Source organism: Diceros bicornis, chromosome 13, assembly GCF_020826845.1.
Source record: "Diceros bicornis minor isolate mBicDic1 chromosome 13, mDicBic1.mat.cur, whole genome shotgun sequence".
NCBI lineage: Eukaryota > Metazoa > Chordata > Mammalia > Perissodactyla > Rhinocerotidae > Diceros > Diceros bicornis.
In genome coordinates, this window is record NC_080752.1 from 47,623,809 (window position 1) to 47,646,432 (window position 22,624).

General features: G+C 49.5%; 1 protein-coding gene across 4 annotated transcripts in view; it reads left to right on the plus strand.

The window, feature by feature from the left end:
- The first annotated feature begins 3,553 nt into the window (after nucleotides 1–3,553).
- The window catches only part of AZIN2 (antizyme inhibitor 2), a 34,735-nt gene continuing 15,664 nt past the window's right edge, over nucleotides 3,554–22,624 (plus strand). The window contains exons 1-8 of one of the 4 annotated variants that reach the window (XM_058553591.1): nucleotides 3,554–3,862; nucleotides 4,475–4,654; nucleotides 6,440–6,613; nucleotides 13,017–13,189; nucleotides 14,208–14,342; nucleotides 15,127–15,292; nucleotides 16,539–16,701; nucleotides 17,705–17,817. In XM_058553591.1, the coding sequence (XP_058409574.1) occupies nucleotides 4,550–4,654; nucleotides 6,440–6,613; nucleotides 13,017–13,189; nucleotides 14,208–14,342; nucleotides 15,127–15,292; nucleotides 16,539–16,701; nucleotides 17,705–17,817 (1,029 nt within the window). In that variant the 5' untranslated portion in view covers nucleotides 3,554–3,862; nucleotides 4,475–4,549. Of the gene's footprint in view, nucleotides 3,863–4,474; nucleotides 4,655–6,439; nucleotides 6,614–13,016; nucleotides 13,190–14,207; nucleotides 14,343–15,126; nucleotides 15,293–16,538; nucleotides 16,702–17,704; nucleotides 17,818–22,624 lie in introns of those variants that run through there. The other 3 variants (XM_058553594.1, XM_058553593.1, XM_058553592.1) reach the window with 3 other exon arrangements.

A 22,624-nucleotide genomic window follows, 5' to 3' on the forward strand; every position in this document is an offset into this window, starting at 1 on the left:
TTCTAGCCTCCAGACCCATCAGACAATAAATATCTGTTGTTTTAAGCCACCCAGTTTTCGGTACTTTGTTACAGCAGACCTTGGAAATTACACGGGTGGAATTTGGGGATGGCTGCTTAAAGGGAGCCTTCCTGCTGCCTGGAATGAGCAGGGTTGGTGTTTAAAATATTTAACGATCAGTATGGAGATGGGTACTGGTCAATCAGAAAGGACATTGACCGTGAACAGTTTGTCTGGTCACACTCGTGTATACTTATTAAATATTATCCTTGGGAATGCGGCTGGAGCTCCAGCAGCCATTTTGAACCATGAGGCTAGAAGCCAGGAGCTCAGGATGGCAGAGTTGGAAAAAAAGAGGCATCTTAGTTCCTGGTGGCTTTGTGGAGCTGACGGCTTTGTGGAGCTGCCACGCCAGACTCGGACCACCCACCTCCAGTGTTATACTACATACACAGTAGAAAAAAACCTATGTTTGTTTATGGCTCTGTTATTTTTCACTTTTCTATTTTCCTCAGCCAAACCTAAATTTAGCTGATATCCAGTCCCAGGAAGTATTAGGAAGCTTGAATGAAATGATGAACAGGAAAGTATTTTGCAAACTCCCCAGTTCTATACACATATAAGGCATTTTTATGATTGCAGTATTTGTGACTATGATTATGATTGGTTTAGGAAGAATAGGTTGAAGTTGACTGACATGATCTTGGCCAGAGATCAGAGGCTGTTTGTCCTGCTCCAGCAACACGTTCTTGAGGGCTCTGCATAGCATCCATGGATAACAGTGGCATGAGAGACTAACAGGAGAGGAGCCACCAGCCTTTGGGCTGGATGCCAGCAGGTTGACTGGGTGACTTTTGTTGAGCTGGGGCCAGAATGCTCAGCCACTGCTTGGCAGTTAAGCATAAAGGTTAAGAGTCAAGACACATGGGTTTAAATCCAGGCTCCATTCTTACTTGCTGTGTGACCCTGGGCAAGTTACTGAACTTCTCTGAGTCTTAGATTCTTTATCTGTAAAATGGGGACAATTATAGTCCCTGTGACATAGGTTGTCATGGAGATTCAGTGACATCACATACCCAGTAGAGAAAAAGATAACTCCACAGCTTATTTGTGTCTAGTCCAGTCTGCTCTGACTACTGGACTAGATACTTGAACAGATTACAAATGGAGAGACTGGATTCTGGTTCATTCCTTCTTACCTTTATTGATTCATTCAGTAAGCATACTGAATGTGTCTACCGTGTGCCTACTAGGTACCAGGTGATGGAAAGAGCTAGTTAGGCTGACTTAGACCATGGAGTCCAAATACAGCCAGCTCAAAGAATGATTAAAAAAAAAAAAGTAGAGCCAAAGTTTGTTTGGGCACCCCTTCCCTCCTCTTACTGTCATCTTTTCTTGAGGGCTCCCTTCAAGATTTCTGCCATGGCTGTCCTGGTTTACCCCCTTCCAGCCAGTAGATGATGCTTCTCAGGAGGAACTCAGTCCTAATTCATACTATGGTGCAAATGACTACAGATCTCTCAAAGCATGGACCTGCAAATGGCCCCTCCTGTAAAGCCGACTGCCTCCTGAAAGGCTGTTCCTACGCATAGAAAGCAAGAAGGTTCCAGGCAGAAGGGCCCAGAGAAATCATTCAGTCTGAACCCTCTCAGTTCACAGGAGGAAATCAATCCAGACAGAAGTGACCCTGGTTTAAGCAGGATGACCCAATCAAGGACACCCAGCAGTCATGTGGCCAGGCTGGGTGGGGAGCAGAAAATGGCTCTTCCAGACTCCACGGTCACTGCTCTACACCGTCTGTGCGCAGAGCAGGTTCTGATTAGGCTGTGCAGGGTGCCCTAGGGAGACACTGAGGCAAGACAAGATGTGCCTCTAGCTTTCAAGAAGCCTACAGTCTGACAGGGGACATGAACACCAATGTTAGACCAAAAGCCCTTTGGCCCCACTGATTTGACATGCCCCTTCATTGTGTACCAAGTTCTCCAATATGCATGCGACAGTTCTAGACTCTGTTCTGTTCTACTGCTGTCTCTTCCTGCACCAGCACCATGCTGTTTTAAAGACTATAGCTTTACAAAATATTTTGGGGGCCGGCCCCGTGGCTTAGCGGTTAAGTGCGCGCGCTCCGCTACTGGCGGCCTGGGTTCGGATCCTGGGTGCGCACCAACGCACTGCTTGTCAGCCCATGCTGTGGCAGCGTCCCACATACAGCAACTAGAAGGATGTGCAACTATGACATACAACTATCTACTGGGGCTTTGGGGAGAAAAAGGGGAAAAAAGGAGGCTTGGCAATAGATGTTAGCTCAGGGCCTGTCTTCCTCAGCAAAAAGAGGAGGATCAGCATGGTTGTTAGTTTAGGGCTGATCTTCCTCACAAAAAAACATAAAAATATTTTGATATCTGGTAGAGGAAGTCCTCCTTCTTCTTTTTCAATATTGTCTTGGCCCTTCTTGGACAATTACTGTTCCAGATAAACTTTTGAATTAGCTTTGAGTCACACAGATATCGAATCTTCTTCAGCACTCTTGTTTCTGCCAGGTGCTGGGCACTCTGAGGAGCCAGGCACTCAGTTACTGCCCGTGGGAGCTCACAAGCTAGCTGGGAAGTGTAACCAGATGAGAAGTGGAAAGCCACAACGAGAATTTCACGCTATGGGTAACAAGAGCCAAATGAGTGAGGCGTCCACACAGATGTAAGTGCTGTGAGTTCCATCGTTCCTCCAGGCTAGAAAAATCATGGGAGGCCCAACAGGGGAGGCGACATTATACTGGACTTTGATGGATGAGCAGGAGTTTGTCAGATATAGAAGAGAAGAAATGCTTTGAGTTGAGGAAGTCAGAGAATGCTTCTTGGAGAAGGATACACTTTTTGTTTGAGAGGTGAGTGGTTTGAGAGGTGAGTGGTTTGCCCGATTCAGAAGGTAGGATGAAGGGAGGCACGGCCCTGAGCTGGGAAAGACACAAGAAGGCTCTCTGAAGACATTTTAGCTGGGTTTCCAGTTGGAGGAATCAGAAGATGCTGGGAGAGGCAATTAAATAAAAAGGATTTTATTAGAAAAGTGATACAGGAGATGACCTTTGACCTGGCTTCGACGGATGAGTGAGTAGCTCACCAGAGGAGAGAGGCACCACCGAGTTGAGGTAGTCACAGAAAAGGCTTCCCTGAGCAAAGAGGAAAGCTCCCGGCTTCCTGCCCACTCTCTAAGATCCAAGATCCAGGATCTAAGCGTCCCTCCGCGTAGACGCTCGGGATCCTGAGATGACGGCCATGCAGTTCCGATGTCCCAGTCTGGCGTAGACGCAGAGCAGGCTCGGCCGAGAGGACTGAGGCAGCGGTTTGCGGAGCGGGCTGGCAGAGCCGAGTGCTTTATGCCGGAATCCACCAATGGGATGGCGGCCCTCGGTTGCCAGGGCTACGGAGGGGCGGCAGGGCGGAGGCGGAGCCTGGCGCCAGGGGCGGGGCCTGGGCGGGGCTTATATAAGCGAGTGGCGGGCGGAAGGCGGGGCGTGGGGCCGGTGGCTGCTAGGCGGGCGGGGCGCAGGCCGCGGTGCCCGAGCCGCGGGGAGCGAGCGAGCGGAGGCGCCGAGGATCCGATTCACTCGCTGGGGAGACCTATGGGCCGAAGCCGTGTAAATGCGTTTTAAGGCGAGCGCGGGGAGTGGCTGCGGGAGCCTCGAGGAGCCGGCGCCCCCGGCTCCAGTGCTGACCTGCCCCCCTGGCCCCTCTTGCCTTCTCTCAGCAGGGGCCTCGACTCCGCAACTGCCACTCCTCCTTGGGGTGTTGCACAAGTTTCGAGGTCACCGGCGACCCCCCCTAGCAGCGCGCCTGGCTCTGGCCCCCGCGAAGGAGGACGGGGCTTGGTAAGGGGGTTTGTAGGGGGGCGGGACCTCGGCCAGGCACTCGGGAGGGCTCACCGGGACAGAATCTCAGCCTTCGGTTCTCACCCAGGAGCCCGCGGCCCCCACCCACCATGTGGCGCCCCCATGCACGCTTAGAATCCCAGCACGTCAGGACCAGCCCGGCCCCCGTTTACAAATGGTGAAACTGAGGCTCCGAGAGGGGACGGGGCGTACCCGAGATCACGCAGCAGAGAGCGGACTCGAACCTAAGCTCCTGCTCTCGGGCAGAGACTCCTTGGCCGGGCCACCCGCAGCTTCTTTAAGTGGGCGTGGTCAGGGCTTGGAAATTTACCCACCTGAGCTTCTCGGCTTTCCTGCCTCCTCGCTCTCATTCTTTCCTTTTTTACTAAAACGCGAATTTCAGAACTGGAAAGGATCTCCAAGAAAATCCTTCCATTTTATAGATGGGGAAACTGAGGCTCAGGGAGGCAATGACATCTAGGCATATAATGCTTTGTCCCAGTCCAGGAATCCTGATCGTCCCCACCCTTCCCAATGAACCTAAGCTCCCCAGGCTAGTGCTGGGGGCGGAGTGTGACGGGACTGCGCACCTCCCTCCCCCTCCTTCCGCAGCGTGTTGCATACTTTCTAAGGCGGCAGCGGCAACAGCGGCTGCAGCTCCATCCAGCCCATCAGCTCCTCCTCAGCATGGCTGGCTACCTGAGTGAAAAGGACTTCGTGATGGTGGAGGAGGGATTCAGCACCGGAGACCTGCTGGAGGAGCTCACTCTGGGGGCCTCACAGGCCACCACGGTGAGGGGCTGGGAGTGGGGAGTGGGTCCCCTGTTCCCTGTGCAGGCCCAGCTGCCTGCTCTGAAAGGGCCCCTAGGGCCCTCATCTTATTCCTTCACTTGTTTGCTATTCAGTCCTTGCTATTTGCAAGAGACAAGATCATATTGTCCCCAATTCCTGGTCCTTGCCCCTAAACCTGCCCCTCTCGTGTTCCCTGCCTTGATGAACAGCACCCCCATCATCTCCCCAGCCCTCTAGATCAGAAACCTGGGAGTCCTCACTTCCCCCTCACATCGTGGCATCACCAGGCTCTGTGAATTCCGCCTCTTTAAATTGCCCTCCAGTGTGCTCTTCTGGAACCTCACTTTGTGGTTCAGGCCTCATCTCTCCAAAGACTCCCTAACCTCCTGCCTCATCCCACCCTCTCTGACTTTATCACAGCCCTGCTGAAAATCAGAATTCTTTTTTTTTTAAATTTTATTTATTTATTTTTTCCCCCCAAAGCCCCAGTAGATAGCTGTATGTCATAGCTGCACATCCTTCTAGTTGCTGTATGTGGGACGCGGCCTCAGCATGGCCGGAGAAGCGGTGCGTCGGTGTGCGCCCGGGATGCGAACCCGGGCCGCCAGCAGCGGAGTGCGCGCACTTAACCGCTAAGCCATGGGGCCGGCCCTGAAAATCAGAATTCTTTGGCAGTTCCCCACCACCTGCAGGATCAAGTCAGAACCGCTTTGCCTTCGTAGCCCCATTTCTGGCTTTTCCCACGGTCTATGTTAACACTCCATCAGAGCTGACCTACTCTACTCGCATTTCCCAGTGATGCCATGTGCTCTATTATCACGCCTTTGCCTAGGCTCTCCCTCTGCCTGAACACCCTTCTCCCACCCTCTCTCCCTCTTACCTGTTTCTACTCACTCCTTATTACTCATCAGTGTCACCTTTTCCTAACCGCCCCAGGCTGATTTTGTATTTTCTTTCTCCACCGCCTTGACTGCATTTTGTAGAAACTCCCATCTAGCATTTATTGAATGGGCTTGTCATTGCTTAAGGGGTTTATTCGCTTCCAGACCCAAGCCCCTTCAGGGCTAGAGCCCTGTCTGGTCATCTGTGTCCCTTAGCATAATATCAGACACCAAGTGGGCATCAGTAAACAAGTATTGCATAAAAGGGAAACTGAGTCCCGGGGAAGGTTTAAGTAATGGTCTCACCCATAGCCTCATACATGTTCAGCCCTCAGCAAGTCTGTGATGACCCATTATCCACAGGCCTGGGTTGCAGGCAGTGGGACTACCTCAAGGCTTCATTGAGCATCTGTATGTGAAAGGCAGTGGCTTTGGCGTTCAGGGAATTTATGTTTTTCTGAAGGAGGCAGATGTATACACTGTTCTGATACCTTGGAAGCATGTGCAAAATGCAGTGGGAGCGTGAAAGGCAGAGTTGCCTTGTTTGGGAGAGGTGGCATTTGAGCTGAAACTTGAGGGTAGATTAGGAATTTGCCAGACACAAGTGGGGGAAAGGTATTCTGCGTGGAGGGCATGGTGGGAACAAAGGCTTGGAGGTGGGAAGTGGTCTAGTCTGCAGCTGGGGTTTGAACTGCAGTGAGCGGAGGGACTGGAGCTGATGACAGAGCCGCGGGGTAAGCTGAGGAGTTTGCCTTCTGTCCTGTAGGCTTGGGAGCCCCAGAGGATTTTAGAGCAGGGTAGCCTCGTGGCCAGAGCCGAGCTTGGGCGGGTACTTGGGAGGACCGTGGATGACACGCACCAGGAGGGAGCTGGGCGGGGGCTGACATTCACCCCTCTTGTGCAGGACGAGGTCGCTGCCTTCTTCGTGGCGGACCTGGGCGCCGTAGTGAGGAAGCACCTCTGCTTTCTGAAGTGCCTGCCGCGGGTGCGGCCCTTTTACGCTGTCAAGTGCAACAGCAGCCTGGGCGTGCTGAAGGTCCTGGCCGAGCTGGGGCTGGGCTTCAGCTGTGCCAACAAGGTGAGCCCCTGCCCCCCGCCCCCCGGGTGCACTGACCCTCGCTGCCTACTGAACACACACATGGCCGGGCTGGTGCGGGTGGGCTCGGGGGAGGCAGGAGTGACCTCTGGGAAGGGCCATCTACTCGGGATGGGGTTCAAGGGATGAGGGAGGGAGAAACAAGTATGGAATTTGCCAGCCTTGAAGTTTCAAATTGGAACCTTGTGTGTCCCTGGATAGATGGTCACCTTTTGAAATGGAGATTTTCAAACTTCTTGGCATAGAACTATACATGCTATTCTTCTAATTAAAACAAAACAAAAGCTCCCTTTTATCATTGGTTTTCTTTTCTTTTTTTTATGATCTTAATCATGTGACTGTACATTTTCTAAACTAATCCTTTCCGAGTTTTATTGTTGCCAATTCTACTGCCTTTCTAATTTGATTAATGCTGTTGTCTTAATTCCCTGCTGCTCTCTTTAGATTTACTTTGCCTATTTACTATCTGAGCTCCTATGATGTGCTAGTCGCTGTGCTAGGTAGGGTTGGCAATACAGTGTTGAGTAAGACAGCCTCTGCTGTCCTTGAGTTGAATGCTCAGCTTATCTGTGTTCATTCTGTTCTTACTTGATAAAAGCCTTTAAGCTATAAAGTTTCTTCAGAGTACAGCTTTGGACATATTTATTCATTCAGCAAACATTTATTGAGCACCTGCTGTGGGACCACATACTATTCTAGGTGGGGAACAAAACAAGCAGAACAAAAAAAGTCCCTTCCTTCATGCAGCTTGCTTTCTAAGAAACAAACAATTCAAACAATGAAAATCGATGGTATGTTAGGTGGTAAATGCTGTGGAGAAAATTAAAATGGGAAAGGGAAGTGGGGAATGTTGGGAGAGGGGATTGCACTTTGGGATGATGTGGCCATGGAAGGCTTCACTGAAATTTGAATACAGACCTGAAGAAAGCAAGGGATTAAGCCAGGTGGAAAACTAAGGGAAGATTATTCCAGGCAGAGGGAACAGCAAGTGCAAAGGCCTTGAGGTGGGAGGGTACCTGGTGGGCATTGGTTTGTGATGTTGTTGTTACCATTATTTTTTTAATGGTTAGTAATGATTGTTGTGAGAGGAACTCCTTTTAAATTCTGGTCAGTAATATGGTGTTGGGAGGATAATTCTAGAAAGAGTTCCTAGAGGAGAAATGAGGAAGACTAGCCTGGGCAGGATGACAGGGCTAGTGGGATTCCAGGTGGGAGAGAGGTGTGCCCCAGGGTGGGATGGTCAGATGAGCAGGTTAACCTTTATCAGAGAGGAATGTTAATGCTCTGTGTGATAGTTGAGTACCCCCTCTTGTCACCCGTAAAGGCCCTTTGCATCAGCTCTTGCTTTGCATGCCGAGTTTTGTGCGTGTCTCACATAAAGCCCTGTGAGGTGCAGAGGGAGAGAGATTGCCGTTTTAAGTTGAGGAAACTGGGGGCCGACTGCACACAGCTCGCTGGTAGCAGAGCCAGGACTTTCAGCCTCCTGCAGCACGCTGGCCTTGTGCTCTGGGCAAGGAGGAAGGGGATCCTTTTCCAGCCCCCTTGGCATAGGTGTGAAGAGCAAGACCAAAGCCCACTGACTAGAGTCCCGTGCTTCTGGAAACCCAGAGGTGGGGCACTGCACCTGGCCCTCCAGCCTCAGGGGCTGGCCCCCAGAGGGCAGAGCTGTGGGGGTTAGGGCTTAGAAAGCCCTGGAAGTCGGTGGGGACATTAAAAGCATCGACTGTTGGCTGAGTGCTTCTGTTGTGCTCGGTGCTTTGCCAAGCGTTTTCTGTACATGATCTCATCTGATTCTCGCAACCACCCTGTGAGGTAATTATTATTACCCTGCTTCTGACAACAGCCCTGGGAGGAAGCATTTACCATAAAGTAAAGGTGGCACAGAGGTTGAGTGACTCACTGGGAAGTGGCCGCTTGAGTATGGATCGATGGGGTCTCTGACTCTATCACTGCGGTCTTTTCTAAGGTCTTGGGGAAGGGATGGCTGAGCTGGGGCTTGGCTGGTGACAGTTGCCCTTGGCTAACCACAAGGGCTGGGAGAGGCCAAGGCCCCCTCCCTGCAGGTGGGATTGTGTAGCCCTCTTGGGTGCAGTTACTGAGAGGTGGCTTGGGGCACATAGCTTTTCTTGGAAGGCTGAGACTGCCCTCTTCTGGTTGGATGTAGCTGGTGGCCACACTTAACAGCACCATGCCGTGGCCAACATTGACTAAAGGCCGGGCTTGAGCTGCGGCTGGGTGCACAGACACGCATGAGACAGGCTCCAGGGTCAAGGGCACCTGCCACACCTTGCACACGGCTCTGGTCCAGCCACCCACTTTCCCAAGGACCTTATATCATCTCTCCTGCCCCCATCCTGTCCTCTCTTGCTGTCTCCCTCAGCATCCTCCCATCTTAAAAAGCCTTCCCTGGACACCACATCCTCCGCAGCACAATCCCTTGCTCCCTCTTCATGGCCAAATCGAGTTGTCTACACTCGCCTGTCTGCACTCACTTGTTTCTTTCCCTTAGCACCCACTCCTTAAGCCATTGCTTCCCAACCTCCACTCTCACTATTCCAAGGAATCTCCTCTTACCAACGTCCCCAGTTGATCTCCAGGATCCACTGAGCACTTTATTTTAAACATTCGTTTTGAATTATTCAAATAATACATTGATTTACTTGGGGAAAAAAAAAGGTAGGAGAGATAATCACCATGATGAGTTTGAGTTTGGTAGGTATATAGTATTTAAAAAATACTTACAAATATGATCCATAGGAAATATACAAAGGATCTTGTGATTTTGTAGCAAAATATAAAATATAGTCGTGTGGTCGGTATTGTGCCACAATAGCTCTAAACTCAGCAGGTTTTGGAGACCTGTCCACGTTGATGCATTTAGACCTTGTTGGGGACACTCCTTGGTCCTCTTATTAATCTGGCCTCCTCAACAGCTTCAACACAGTGACTTTTTGTTGGTGTTGGGTTTTTTTTTCTTTGTGGTAAAAACACTTATGAGATCTACCCTCTTAACAAAATTTTAAGTGTACAATACAGTGTATATAAAATGAAAGTGAACGCCTGCCCCACCCTCACTGGTGCCTCTGACAGTTGAGACACCTCCTTCCAGACAGACACGAGTGGCAAGACAGGGTTTGCTTTAACAGGAATGGCATTTTAATCCATGTGCTGTTCCGCCCCTTCTGGAGACGTTCCCTCCTCACCTCTCCGCAGATCCTGGGTGCTGGCTCTTCCCGCTCTCTAAATGGGAGAGTTCCTTTGGATTCCATCTCTTGTAAACTCTTCCTCTTCTTAGGGAGTTTCTTCTCCTCTCATGGCTTTAAATGCCATCAATATGCTACCACCTCCCACATTTTGATCTCTAGCCCAGACCTATATATTCAGCTGCCGACTTGATACCATAGGACGCCTGGAACCCAGCGTGTTCCAACACACTCATGGTCTTCCCCTTTCCTTCGAGAAGGGCCCCTCAGTCTGCTGGGCGTGGAGTCCCCTCATACATCCTTGCCCCTCATCCCCACATGCAATCCATCACCATGCTTGCTAGCCGTGCCTCCAGAATGCATCTCCTGCTCCTTTCTAGCTCAGCCTGTCCTCTCTCCCAGGGCGATTGTGACCGGTCTCCCCAGAACCCTCTCAGGCCCTTCCTCAGTCCATTTTCTCATGGTAGCCAGAGTGATATGCATGTAGAACTGGCATTTAAAATGCAAACCTGGAGCCGGCCCTGTGGCTTAGTGGTTAAGTGCGCGCGCTCGGCTACTGGCAGCCCGGGTTCAGATCCCGGGCGTGCGCTGAGGCACGGCTTCTCTGGCCATGCTGAGGCCGCGTCCCACATACAGCAACTAGAAGGATGTGCAACTATGACATAAAACTATCTACTGGGGCTTTGGGGAAAAAAAAGGAAGAGGATTGGCAATAGATGTTAGCTCAGAGCCGGTCTTCGTCAGCAAAAAAAGAGGAGGATTAGCATGGATGTTAGCTCAGGGCTGATCTTCCTCACAAAAAAAATAAAATAAAAAAAAATAATAAAATGCAAACCTGACCATGTCATTGCCCTTCTTGAAACCCTTCAAACGGTTCCCCATCACTCGCAGGGTAACATATATCCACGTCAGCCATCTTGGTTTCCCCGTTGGCTCTGCCCGCCTCCCTCCAACCTCATCCTCCCCCACGGTGCTCGCCCTGCCCAGGACACTCCAGCATTCTCGGTGCCTTCATCAGGCTGACCACCTTCTCGCCTCAGAAACTCTGCACAGGCCGCTTCCTCTACTGGAAGCATTCCTCCCTTCCCTCTCAGCCTGGCCGAGGCCTCCTGCGGGGCTCGGCTTACATTTCTGACCCTCAGAAAGGCTACCCTTCACCCCTGCACCCAGGTCTCCCCGTACCACATTCTCTAGTACCGTGTACTTTGTCTTCGCAGCCCTTATCCATTTATAATTCTATCATTATTCAGTGTTCATTCGTCCCTACCTGTCCTCCCCACCAGCCTGCAAGTGCCACAGTGTCAGAGACCCTGTCTGCCTTCCTCACCACTTGTTTTCATTAGCACCTATCACAGGGCCTGGCAGCCCAACAGATGCTCAAGAAATACTTGTCAACTCTGCATTGAGGTTGACTTCTCCATTTTAGGACTGTGGTTAAGAGATGGTGTGCTAAAGTCTGATGGTCCTGAGTTAGGATTCTAGCTGTGCCACTTATAAACTGTGCGACTTTGGACAAGTCACTCAACCTCTCTGAGCCTCTGTTTCCCATCTTGTAAGATTATTACGAGGATGAAATGAGAATGTATATAAAATATTTAATGCAATGGCTGGCATATGGTAATGGTAATCCTTCAATGAATAGTAATGGTTATTATTTAAATATTTATAAGCAAAGCTGAACCACAGGGCCCCCAAGGGCTGCCATTGCTTCTTGCTCCCACCTCGGGCAGTGAAGCAGGGAGCAAAACACATGTTCACATCCACTTAGACTCCAGGTCTTTGGAAGCAAGTGGTGACAGCAGCAATTCCAGCTCTGGAGCTGGACCTTTGTGTCCCACTCTGCTACTTACTGGCTGTGTCACCACAGGCAGGTGGACCTCTCTGAACTCAATTTTGTCCTCCGTAAAATGTGGCCAATAAATGTTTCATAGGACAGTTATAGGCATCACATGAGATAACGCACATAAATACCTAGTGCTGAAAAGCTGCTAAATTAAGATGGGAGTCTTGGTACAAACTCAAGATGGCTACAAAGGGCCCTTTATCTCCTACCGTGTTTCAAAACCCACTCCCTCTTGAGTTCCTTTCCTTAATCATGGCGAGTCAGACCTGAGTTTGAAGTTGGTTCTGCCACCTACTTGCTACATGGCCTCTCTGAGCTTCAGTTTCCTTCTGTGTAGAATGAAGCTAATACCCTTCTGATGGGGTTATCGTAAGGAGTAATAAAACAGGTAATCTAAAGCAAGGGTCGGCAGACTATGGACGGTGGGCCACATCCAGCCCACTGCTGACTTCATCAAGTTCTACTGGATCACAGCCACGGTCATTTGCTTATGTATTGTCTGTGTCTGTTTTGGTGCTACGATGGCAGTTGAGTAGTTGTGACAAACTGTATGGCCTACGAAGCCTAAACTATTTACTCTCTGGCCCTTTCTAGAAAAAGTTTGCCAACACCTGATGTAAAGCGTCTCATTCGGTGCCTGCTTGTGGCAGGTGCTCAGGGCCCACGGTGGCTCCCATCATCATCACCATCCTCATTGTGTCATTAGTGCAGCAATCAGGGGGAGCAGTGCTCTGTAAAGGTGGGAAGAGGAGGCCGCGCAGGGAGCAGGGCTCACCGGAGTCCCCCAGCACAGTGCCATGCACACAGCAGGCCTTTTGATGTTGGATGACCTGTGTCAAAAGACTCTTGGTCTGGTGAATTTTCTACTACATCAAGTCATATTCTCTAAACATTTATATCTTCCAGGAAAATGTGCCAGAAGCCTGTTGTCGGGGCCACCATACTGCCTTTGTGTGAAGTAGAAAATGTACCCCTTCCTTAAGACACTTAACTGTTATAAATAAATATACTGATTTTGTTAGAATGAGATGCTTTACTGCCAGGAAGTTGCAATAAATATACAAATCTACCATGTGTTCTCTGTAAATAGGAACCCCCCTCCCCAATCAGGATTGTGCAGGGCACCACCTGCACGGCTGTACGTGGCAGCCCTGCCTGTCAAAGAACGATGAACCAGCATGAGTCCTGATTTTTGTGTATCTGTTGTCTAAAAGCAAGGCCCACTTCTTTTGGACCACCGCATGCATAGCTACGACTTTGCCCCTCATCTGTGCTTCCTTGGTTTCCGTGGCCCAGCAGGCCCTGAGGCCTCCTCACCACCACCTTTGGGACCCCACAGGCAGAGATGGAGTTGGTCCAGCGTATGGGCGTCCCTGCCAGTAAGATCGTCTACGCCAACCCCTGTAAGCAAATTGCACACATCCAGTACGCTGCCAGGCACGGGGTCCAGCTGCTGAGCTTTGACAACGAGCTGGAGCTGGCCAAGGTGGCAAAGAGCCACCCCGCTGCCCGGTAAGCTGAGAGCCACTCGTGTGGGGAGGCGGGGTGAGTGTGAGGGCGGAGGAGGTGGGAGGAGTGGAGGTGGGGCAGAGGATGCTGCGCTGGACCAGGCCACTGTCGCAGCAGGGTGGGGCGGGCACTCCAGGACTGAACCCAGGATACCAGGGCCTGACTAGGACACGGGCAGAAACAACTGGTTACAGCCGAGGCAGAGCAATGCCCGCGGTATCACGGAGGCCAAAGTCACGGCTGAGAGAGCGAGAGGGAGTGGCCAGGAAAGCTTCACGAAGGAGGTGGCATTTGAAGTGGGCCTTGAGTAGTGACTAGAATTTGGGGAGAGCATAAACAGTGCATCGGAGTCAACCGCACAAGCAGGTGCATGGAGATCGGAAACAGCACGGGGCACTGGAGGGATCAGCAGAAACTTGGTGTGGCAGGAACATACCATGTGTGAGGGTGGGGGAGACAGTGAATGACGTGGGTCACGGGGCAGGGACCTGATGCAAATGGGTCTTTGGAAGGGGTCAGCGCTGGACGTTTTGCTCAGGCTGTGGCTCTCACGTGGTCACTTGACACCCAGGGCATTCCAGGGAGGGGCCTTGGGGTGAAGGGGAGGCCGGGTGGTGGGCCACTCTGGTTCACCCGAAGCAGCTTCTGTTTTGTCTGTTTTACATGATATTGGGGTTCTCAATAATGCTGTGTTTAAAAAATGGTTCCCCTCATACAAGAAAAGTTGGAAAAGCCTGGCTGGTGTAGAGGCTGATTTGGAGGAAGCACAGCTGCCCGGGGGAGAACTGGTGAGGTCAGGACCAGGGCAGGGGCTGTGGGGATGGGCCCAGGGACGTTTAGGGAACAGACTGGACAGGACTTGGAGGTTGACTGGCTGTGCAGGGAGAGGAAGAGGTCAGGGAGCCTGTGGGGTTGGGCAGCTCTGAGCCACACGGGTTCACACCCCCTGACTCAGAGAAGACGTGGGGGAGTGGGGGGAGGCGGGGTCCACCTGGCGGAGGTGTGCTGCCTGTCTCTTCAGGATGGTTCTGTGCATTGCCACCGATGACGCCCACTCCATGAGCCGTCTGAGCTTCAAGTTTGGAGCATCTCTGAAATCCTGCAGACACCTGCTTGAAAATGCCAAGAAGAGCCACGTAGAAGTGGTGGGTGTGAGGTGAGGGCGTGGAAACCCCACCATCCCCACCCACCCCAGGCCCACTGCCTCTTTCCCAGGAATGAATCCATTCTGTATGAGACCTCCCTCGGGGCCTCCAAGGAGGGCCTGTCCCTGGGCCTGGAATTCTGCCATTTGAGAGTTTCCTCTCTTTGGAAAGAAGGTTTGGAGTGTCCAGCTGTCCCAACCCCACAATCCCCAGGAGGGCTTGTTCCAGGAGATTTTAGGAGGGACCTGGCTTTGCAGGAGTTCTGCCAGCCTGTAGGCCAAAGGTTGTGCAGCCGCACCTTTGCTCTGCCTCTTTTCTTGCAGGGATGTGGAAGAATAGCAATGGCAATGACCTAACAACATAGCTTTCACTTATTCTGTACTTCAGATATGCCAGGCACTCTGCTAAATGCTTCATGTACATTATCCCGCAGCCTTGTAGGATCTTATCCCCACTTTAGAGATGGGGACACTAGAGCACAGGCAGGCCCCACAGCTGACTAAGAGGTACATCCAGATCTGGCTAACTCTGGGGCCCTGGCCCTCATCCCAGAAGGCTCAGCCCCAGGGGCAGCATGGAGGGATGGGAGGGGCACCAAGTCCCAAGGGACCTTGGATCTCGTCTCCTGTCCGCTCCTCACTTGCCACATGGCTCTTGGCAACCCATTTAACATTTTAGGCCCTCAGTCACTACATCTGATCAATGGGCGCAGTGTCCAATGTTGCTCCTGGCTGGGGCTGAGGTGGTGGCACCTGGGGCCCTGCAAGTAAGCTGAGGCTGTCTCTCCCTTCCCAGTTTTCACGTTGGCAGTGGCTGTCCTGACCCGCAGGCCTGTGCTCAGTCCATCGCAGACGCCCGGCTTGTGTTTGAAATAGGCGCCGAGCTGGGCCACAGGATGCACATCCTGGACCTTGGTGGTGGCTTCCCTGGAGTGGAGGGGACCAAAGTGAGCTTCGAAGAGGTAACCTTGGGGTCGGAAGTGTCGCACTGGGCTCTGTGGGGGTGAGGTGGAGGGTGGGGGCAGGGAGGGTTCTAATGACCATAGGGAGCCGCTGTGAGTGGGTCCTATGTGCTGCATGCTGTGGGTGGTGCTCTACTTGGATTATCTTATTATTAACCCTGTGTTACAGCTGAGCAAACTGAGGCTGCTAGGGGTTATGTCACTTCCTGAGTCCACAGTAGAGCCGGCTGTACACCCAGCTCTGCCTGACTCAGCCCATGCACATATTTGAGGCTTAACCAGGCCATATTTGCATAAGTCAGAAGGCTCTTCGAGGGTCTGGGTATGCCCTATTCACTCTCAGGTGGGCTGATGAGAAATAAAATGGAAGGCAGGGAAAGGAAAAGCCAGCCTTCTGTCCACTCCCAGTCCATCTGTCTCCTTCCTATCTGTGAGATGAAATCAAGAAAAATGTGTCATCGCAATCCTCACTCCAACCACTAGGGGTCGTTTCTCCTTAGTAAGAGCCTCGTCCTGGAATAGTGTCCACTTCTAGGAACTGACCCTAAGAAAATAATCCACGATGGACACAAAAGAATTAGCCTCAAAGATGAGCATTGCAGCATTGTTCATAACAGAAGTCCAGTGGACTTCCAGGTCCATCTAACACTTGAGGATTGGTTAAATTATCGTACATTCTTATGATGAAAACGTTTACTCACATGGAGAGGTCATTCACAGTCCATTGAATAAAACAGGTTTTAAAAACATATATGTAACCCTATCATGTTTATAATAAAAAATAGTGCTTGTATAAAAAAAGAATTAAAGGAGCTACTCCAAAAAGTTAACAATGATTAGGTTAATTTGGATGATAGAATTAGGGGTGATTTTGACCTTCTTTTTCCTTCTCAATATTTTCTGTAAAAAATGTGTCATTTAACAGATTGGTTATTTATGAAAGATAGATCCACATCAGGGCTTCTGGAATCTGAGTACCGAGTGTGATGTTAACAGTGCCTCTTCCCATTGTGGGGGCATCGAGGAGAGTGATTTACACAAGCATGAAGGTTTTGACCCAGTTCTGTCTCCCGCCTACCTTTTTGGCCAACTGTCCGTAGTTACCAGCTGGGGCCTTAGCAGCTGCCAAGTCCCTCTTCCTGCAATCAAAGAAGCTTTCAAGAAATAGACTTGGAGCTGTAGCAAGTCTTCAGCATAAACCCCACATTTCAAACATGTAATTGTGCCCCCACCCCCCTACCGCCAGACTGCTTCTGTGATCAACTCAGCCTTGGACCTGTACTTCCCGGAGGGCTGTGGCGTGGACATCCTTGCCAAGCTGGGGCGCTACTATGTGACCTCGGCCTTCACCTTGGCAGTCAGCATCACCGCCAAGAAGGAGGTTCTCCTGGACCAGCCTAGCAGGGAGGGTAGGTGCCAGGTGGGCAGCAGAGCCCCGTTTTTTTCTGAAGCTAGGGATAGTAGCTGGCTGAGCAGGGTCTGGTTTTAGGGGGTGGGGTAATCTGGGTCCATGCTTTAGGGAAACTTGCAATCACGTCCCCTCACCCCCAAGACACTTATTTAGCATGTTTTTTCCCTATGCATGTTCATATTTTATGAAGTTTGAGATCAAAACAACCTTAGGGAGAATACTTTATTAACCCCATTGTACTGATGAGGAAATTGAGAGCGAAAGAGAATACAAGTGAATTGCTTAATCGCTAGTAAGAGGTAAAGCCTGCATTTGACCCCAGGTTTGTCTCCTCTTGAAAGTACAGGCTCTTGCCCTACTGCTTCTCATAACATAATGAAAGTAATTAGTGACAACTTGTATTTGTCTAAGCCTACTTTACAGGTGACAGACATAGGCATGGAGAGGTTGAGTCACTAGCCCAAGGTCACACAGCTGATAAGTGGCAGTGCTGGGATTCAGGTTCAGGCTGGGCTGACTCAAGGCTTCTCTGCCCACACTGCCAACATGAGCGCTCCTCCCTGCCCTTCCAGATAGCTCAGTCCTCCCAGCAGCCCCTTGAGTGAGAGGTGTCAGGGACTCTGATCTTGGGGCTTTGCCTTGTGTTCTGGGACCCCCAGGCAGGAGATCCTGAGCTCTGTGTGCTTGTCCCCAGGATCCATATGGAGGGGTGGTGGGCTCCAGGTGGGCTGCTCTTCTGCCTTTGCTGAGGTATCAAGGGGCTCAGACACAGGCAGAGAGTGTGTCCTGGGCAGGGTTGCTCAGCTGCAAGTGTGAGTGTGCACATTGTGGCAGTGAATCTCATGTCACAGGAGGGGGCAGGACCACCCCATATGGAGGAAGGGGCAGCCCTTTCACTTCAGTAACCTAGCATCCTTGCTGAGCCCACCATTGTGCCAGCTCCCCACTCCTACCCTGCTCACACTGCTGCTTGTGCTGCCCGACCCCTCCCCTCCCTGCAGAGGAAAACAGTTCTGCCCCCAAGACCATCGTGTACCACCTCGATGAGGGCGTGTATGGACTCTTCAACTCAGTCCTGTTTGACAACATGTGCCCTAACCCCATCCTGCAGAAGGTGAGCCTGCCCCATATGGCCCTGTTTTCAATTGGGTATGTGTGTGTTTAAATAACATTTTTTGTGTGTTTTTATTTAATCTTTAAAAAGTTAAACATATCCATTGTAGAAAATAGACAAAAAAGATGAAGAAGGTTATTACCCATAACCCCACTACAGAGATAGACTCTTTGAACGTTAGATTTCTTTTCAGTTTTTTAAAAAAAGTTTAAAAAGCTTTTTTTTTCATGAAGTTGGGAACGTATTGTTTTGTAACTTACTTTTTTTCACTTATTATGGGGTGTAGCTCTTTCCGTGCCATTAACTAATCTTTGACAACATGCTTTTTGATGACTACATAGTATTTTAACCAATCTAACTCTAGTGGTTGGCCATTTGGTTTCCTGTTTTTGAGCACAATGAGTATATCTTGACATCCATCTCTGATCACTGCTCTGGGGTAAATTCCTAGAAGTAAAAGAAACTTCATCTTTAATGGGTGTTTTCATATTAACAACAGAACAGAAATAGACAAAACATTCCTCCCAGCCTGCGGAATCTAGCCCACGGCCTCCAGCCACTTGAATGGGCATCCTTAAGAAGGAAAAGAAAATCAGACACACTGCTATATTTTCATGTCTCCAAGCCTTTGTTAGTGCAGTCCCTCTTCCGGAAGGAAACCTAAGCGCCTGACCAGCACCTAGACCATCATGAGCACTCAGGGTGTTTTTGTTTTTCCCTCCCTTTCCCTCCTGTCTAGTTTTTCAAGGTCCAATCAGATGTCAGCCCTTCTTTGTAGCTTTCCCGCCCCTTATCTACTGTAGACAGAGGGAACCCCTCCTCCAGGCAGCCAGGCCCACGGCTTGATGAGTCCTCATTTCATAGTTGCCTTGTTAATGTGGTTACCCCAGCTTGTCTGAGTAAGCCTCCCTTACGTGCTCAGGAATTCACGTCTCTGCTGTGATGCCGAGCATTGCCTGCATTCCTGTGGTATCCCACATCCTGCTGCATGGAGAGAGGACCAGGCCTCGGCCAGGTTACACGGCAGGCAGCAGCTGCTTCCCAGTTACCATCCGCTCCAGTCCCCCTCTCCTTTCCAGTCCCCCTCTTCTTGTTGTGAGCTATTCCTGACCCACTCCCCATTCCCTTCAGCTCCTCCGACGAGCAGGACTATGGCCCCAGCCCACTACCACGCCGCACTCCAGGGTCTCTGTTTTGATTAATCTCCAGTTGGTATTCCTGACGCGGGCACCAGGATGTTACTGACCCTCTTTGCGGTCCGTGCTGCTCCTCCGCTGGATGATGCTGAGGTTTCCTCCTTCAGGCTGTCAACCACTTACCGAGTCCTGCCACGTGACCAGATCCAGGGTGGGGCACACAGTCTGGTGGTGGGGACAGACACTGTGTAGATGACAGCACACATCGTAAGTTAGCTACAGTTGTGCTGGGAGTGCGTCAGAGGGACCCAGCCTGGCTGGGGGTGTCTGTACCTTCTTCCTCAAGGAATGTCTCCCTCACCAGGTGTTATGGCAGCTTTGCACCCCTGCTCTTCACTCCCAGGGACTTTGATTTGGACCTCAGGCATAGAAAATTGTATTTAATACAATCTTGGTTCAAGGCATACTCCTCATCACTGGAGCATCCTTGGCCCTTTTTTATTTGTTTCTTTTTTAAAAAAAAAATTTAGGGGGCTGGGCTGGTGGCGTAGTGGTTAAGTTCATGCACTCCACTTTGGTGGCCCAGGACTTGAGGGCTCGGATCTCAGGCACTGACCTACATCACTCATCAAGCCATGCTGTGGCAGCGTCCCACGTACAAAAATGGGGGAAGACTGGTACAGATGTTAGCTCAGAGCCATTCTTCCTCAAGCAAAAAGAGGAGGACTGGCAACAGGTGTTGGCTCAGGGCCTAACTTCCTCACACACACACACAAAAAGTCAACAAATATTTGAGTACCCTCAGCATGCAGAGCACTATGCTGAGGCCTACAGAGGACAGTAGGTAGGAAAGAATTGTCTGTGCCTTAGAAATACAGACCTGCTGGGTAGAAACCTGTGTTTGTGTGTGTGTGTGTGTGTGTGTGTGTGTGTGAGATGAACAGACCTGCTGGGTAGAAACCTGTGTGTGTGTGTGTGTGTGTGTGTGTGTGTGTGTGTGTGTGAGAGGGGTACAGAAGCTACAACAGTGTCATGAGAAACGCACAGAACAAGTGTTATCGGAATTTTTTTCAAAAATATTTTAGTATGTATCTCTAAAAGAAAATGACTTAAAAAAATCACAATACCACCATCAAATTAAAAAATGAACAATTCCATAGTATCCCCATCATCCAGGCAGTGTTCAGACACCCCCAACTGCCTCATAAATGGTTTTTATAGTTGGTTTGCTGAAATCAGGAGTCAAAGAAAGTCTGCATATTGCATTGGGTTGATTTGTCTCTCAACCTATCAGTTTCCCCAACCTCTTTTTTTGTTGTTGTTGATGAAACTGAGTTGTTGGTCCTGTAGTTTCCTGCATTCTAGATTTTCCTGATGGTGAATTCCCTGGATTTTCCTTTGGTGCTGTTGAATATGTTTCTCCGTGCCTGGTATTTCTTTGAAACTAGGTAGTTAGATTTAATGCTTTCAATCGATTCCCAATCAGTTTTTGGATAAAATTCCTTCATGGTAAGTCGTGTCTTTGCTTTCTTTTTAGTGTAATAAGCATCTTAATCATTTTACTACCTCATCCCTCTGTCTCTTCCCATGCAAAGTAACCACTATTTTGACTCATGTGTTATCACTTTTTCACATAGTTTTTTTTATTGTAGTAAGAACACAACATGAGATCTACACTCATAACAGATTTTAAGTGTATAATACAGTATTATTGTCTATAGGCACAGTGTTGTACAGCAGATCTCTAGAACTTACTCATCTTGCATAACTGAAATTTTATATAATGATTAGCAATTCCTCCCCTCAGCCCCTGGCAACCACAACTCTATTCTTTGCTTCCATGAATTTGGCTGTTTTAGATACCTCATGTAAGTGGAATCATGCAGTATTTGTCCTTCTATGACTGGCTTATTTCAGTTAGCATAACGTCCTCAACATTCATCCATGTTGTTGCATATTGCAGGATTTCCTTCTTTTACAAGGCTGAATAATATTCCACTGTATGTATAGACCACATCTTCTTTATCTGTTCATCCACTGATGGACATTTAGGTTGTTTCCATGTCTTGGCAATTGTGAATAGTGCTGCAATGAACACGGGAGCGCTAATATCTCTCAGAGATCCTGATTTCAATTCTTTTGGATAAATACTCAGAAGTGGGATTGCTGGATCATATGGTAGTTCTATTTTTAATTTTTTGAGGAACTTCCGTACTGTTTTCCATAGTGGCTGCACCATCTTGCATTCTCACCAGCAGTGTACCAGGGTCCAATCTTCCACAACCTTGCCAACACGTATCGTCTTTTGTTTTTTTGATAATGGCCATCCTAACAGGTGTGAAGTGATATCTCATTGTGGTTTTGATTTGCATTTCTCTTATAATGAGTGACGTTGAGCATCTTTTCGTGTACCTGTTCACCATTTGTATGTCTTGTTTCATATAGTTTTATCACAGCCAAATCTATTCCTAAAATGTATTTATAATTTATTTCACTTGTTTTTTACTTTACAAAAAGGGTGTTTTAATGTATGTAACCTTTTTGGACTTTTTAAAAAACTTAGTGTCACAGTCTAAGATTCATTGACCCTGCTGCATGTCTCTAAGGTTCATTCATTTGACTTCTGTATAACACTCTATTGGTGAATAGGCTACAGTTTGTTCGTCCACTCGCCTCGCAAAGCATTTGGACTGTTTCTAGGTTTTTGCTACTGCAAATACTGCAGCTATGAATATTCTTGTTCATGTATCTGTGACACGTGAGCAAGGAGTGGAATCGCTGGGCATAGGGTATGTGAATGTTCAGCTTCATGAGATAGTGCCAGACTGTTTTCCAAAGTGGTTGCACTAATGACAATCCCACCAGCAGGGTATAAGAGACTGGGTGGGCCTACAATTTCTCCAACACTTGTATTGTAACACTTAAAAATTTTCCCAATTGAATGGATGTAAAATGGTATCTCGTGTCTTGGTTTGCATTTCCCTGATTACTAATGAAGTTGGATATCTCTTTGTATATGTATTGGACATACATGTTTCCTGTTCTTTCAGACACTCTCTAACCTTCCCTTCAGCTGCCGCCCTTCATGTCTGAACTTCTTCACCAAGTGGCCTGCACTCACTGCCCCTGCTCCCTCGGCTCCCATACACCCTTCAGACCTCTCCAGTCTGATCTCTGTCCCACGGCTCCACTGAAGATGTTCTTGAAAGTCACTTCCATGTTGCCAGCCCAGTGGTGGCTCTTCTGTATTCAGCAGCTGATCTTCCTCCAGCTTCATGCTCTTGGCTTCCATAACATCTTTGTGGGCTTTGCCTCCTCCTCTGCCGTTCCCACCTTGTCTCTCTGGCACGTTTTCCACTGCTCACCCTCTACATGTTGACTGTCTCAGGCCTCAGTCCAGGATCCTCTTCTCTATCTACATGCATTTCCTAGGTGAGTTCTTCCAGAGTGAGGCTTTAAATGTCTTCTGTCCTCTCATCATTCCCAAATTTATATCTCTATCCTGCCTGGACTGTATCCCTGAGCTCCAGGCTCATGTATCCAACTACCCACTTGACATTTCTACTGGGTGTGTCACAGGCATCTCAAATTTAACTTGCTCAGAACTGAACTCTTGATTTCCAACCCAAAACTTCTTCCTTCCTCCAGTCTTCTCTCTGTAAAAAGCACTG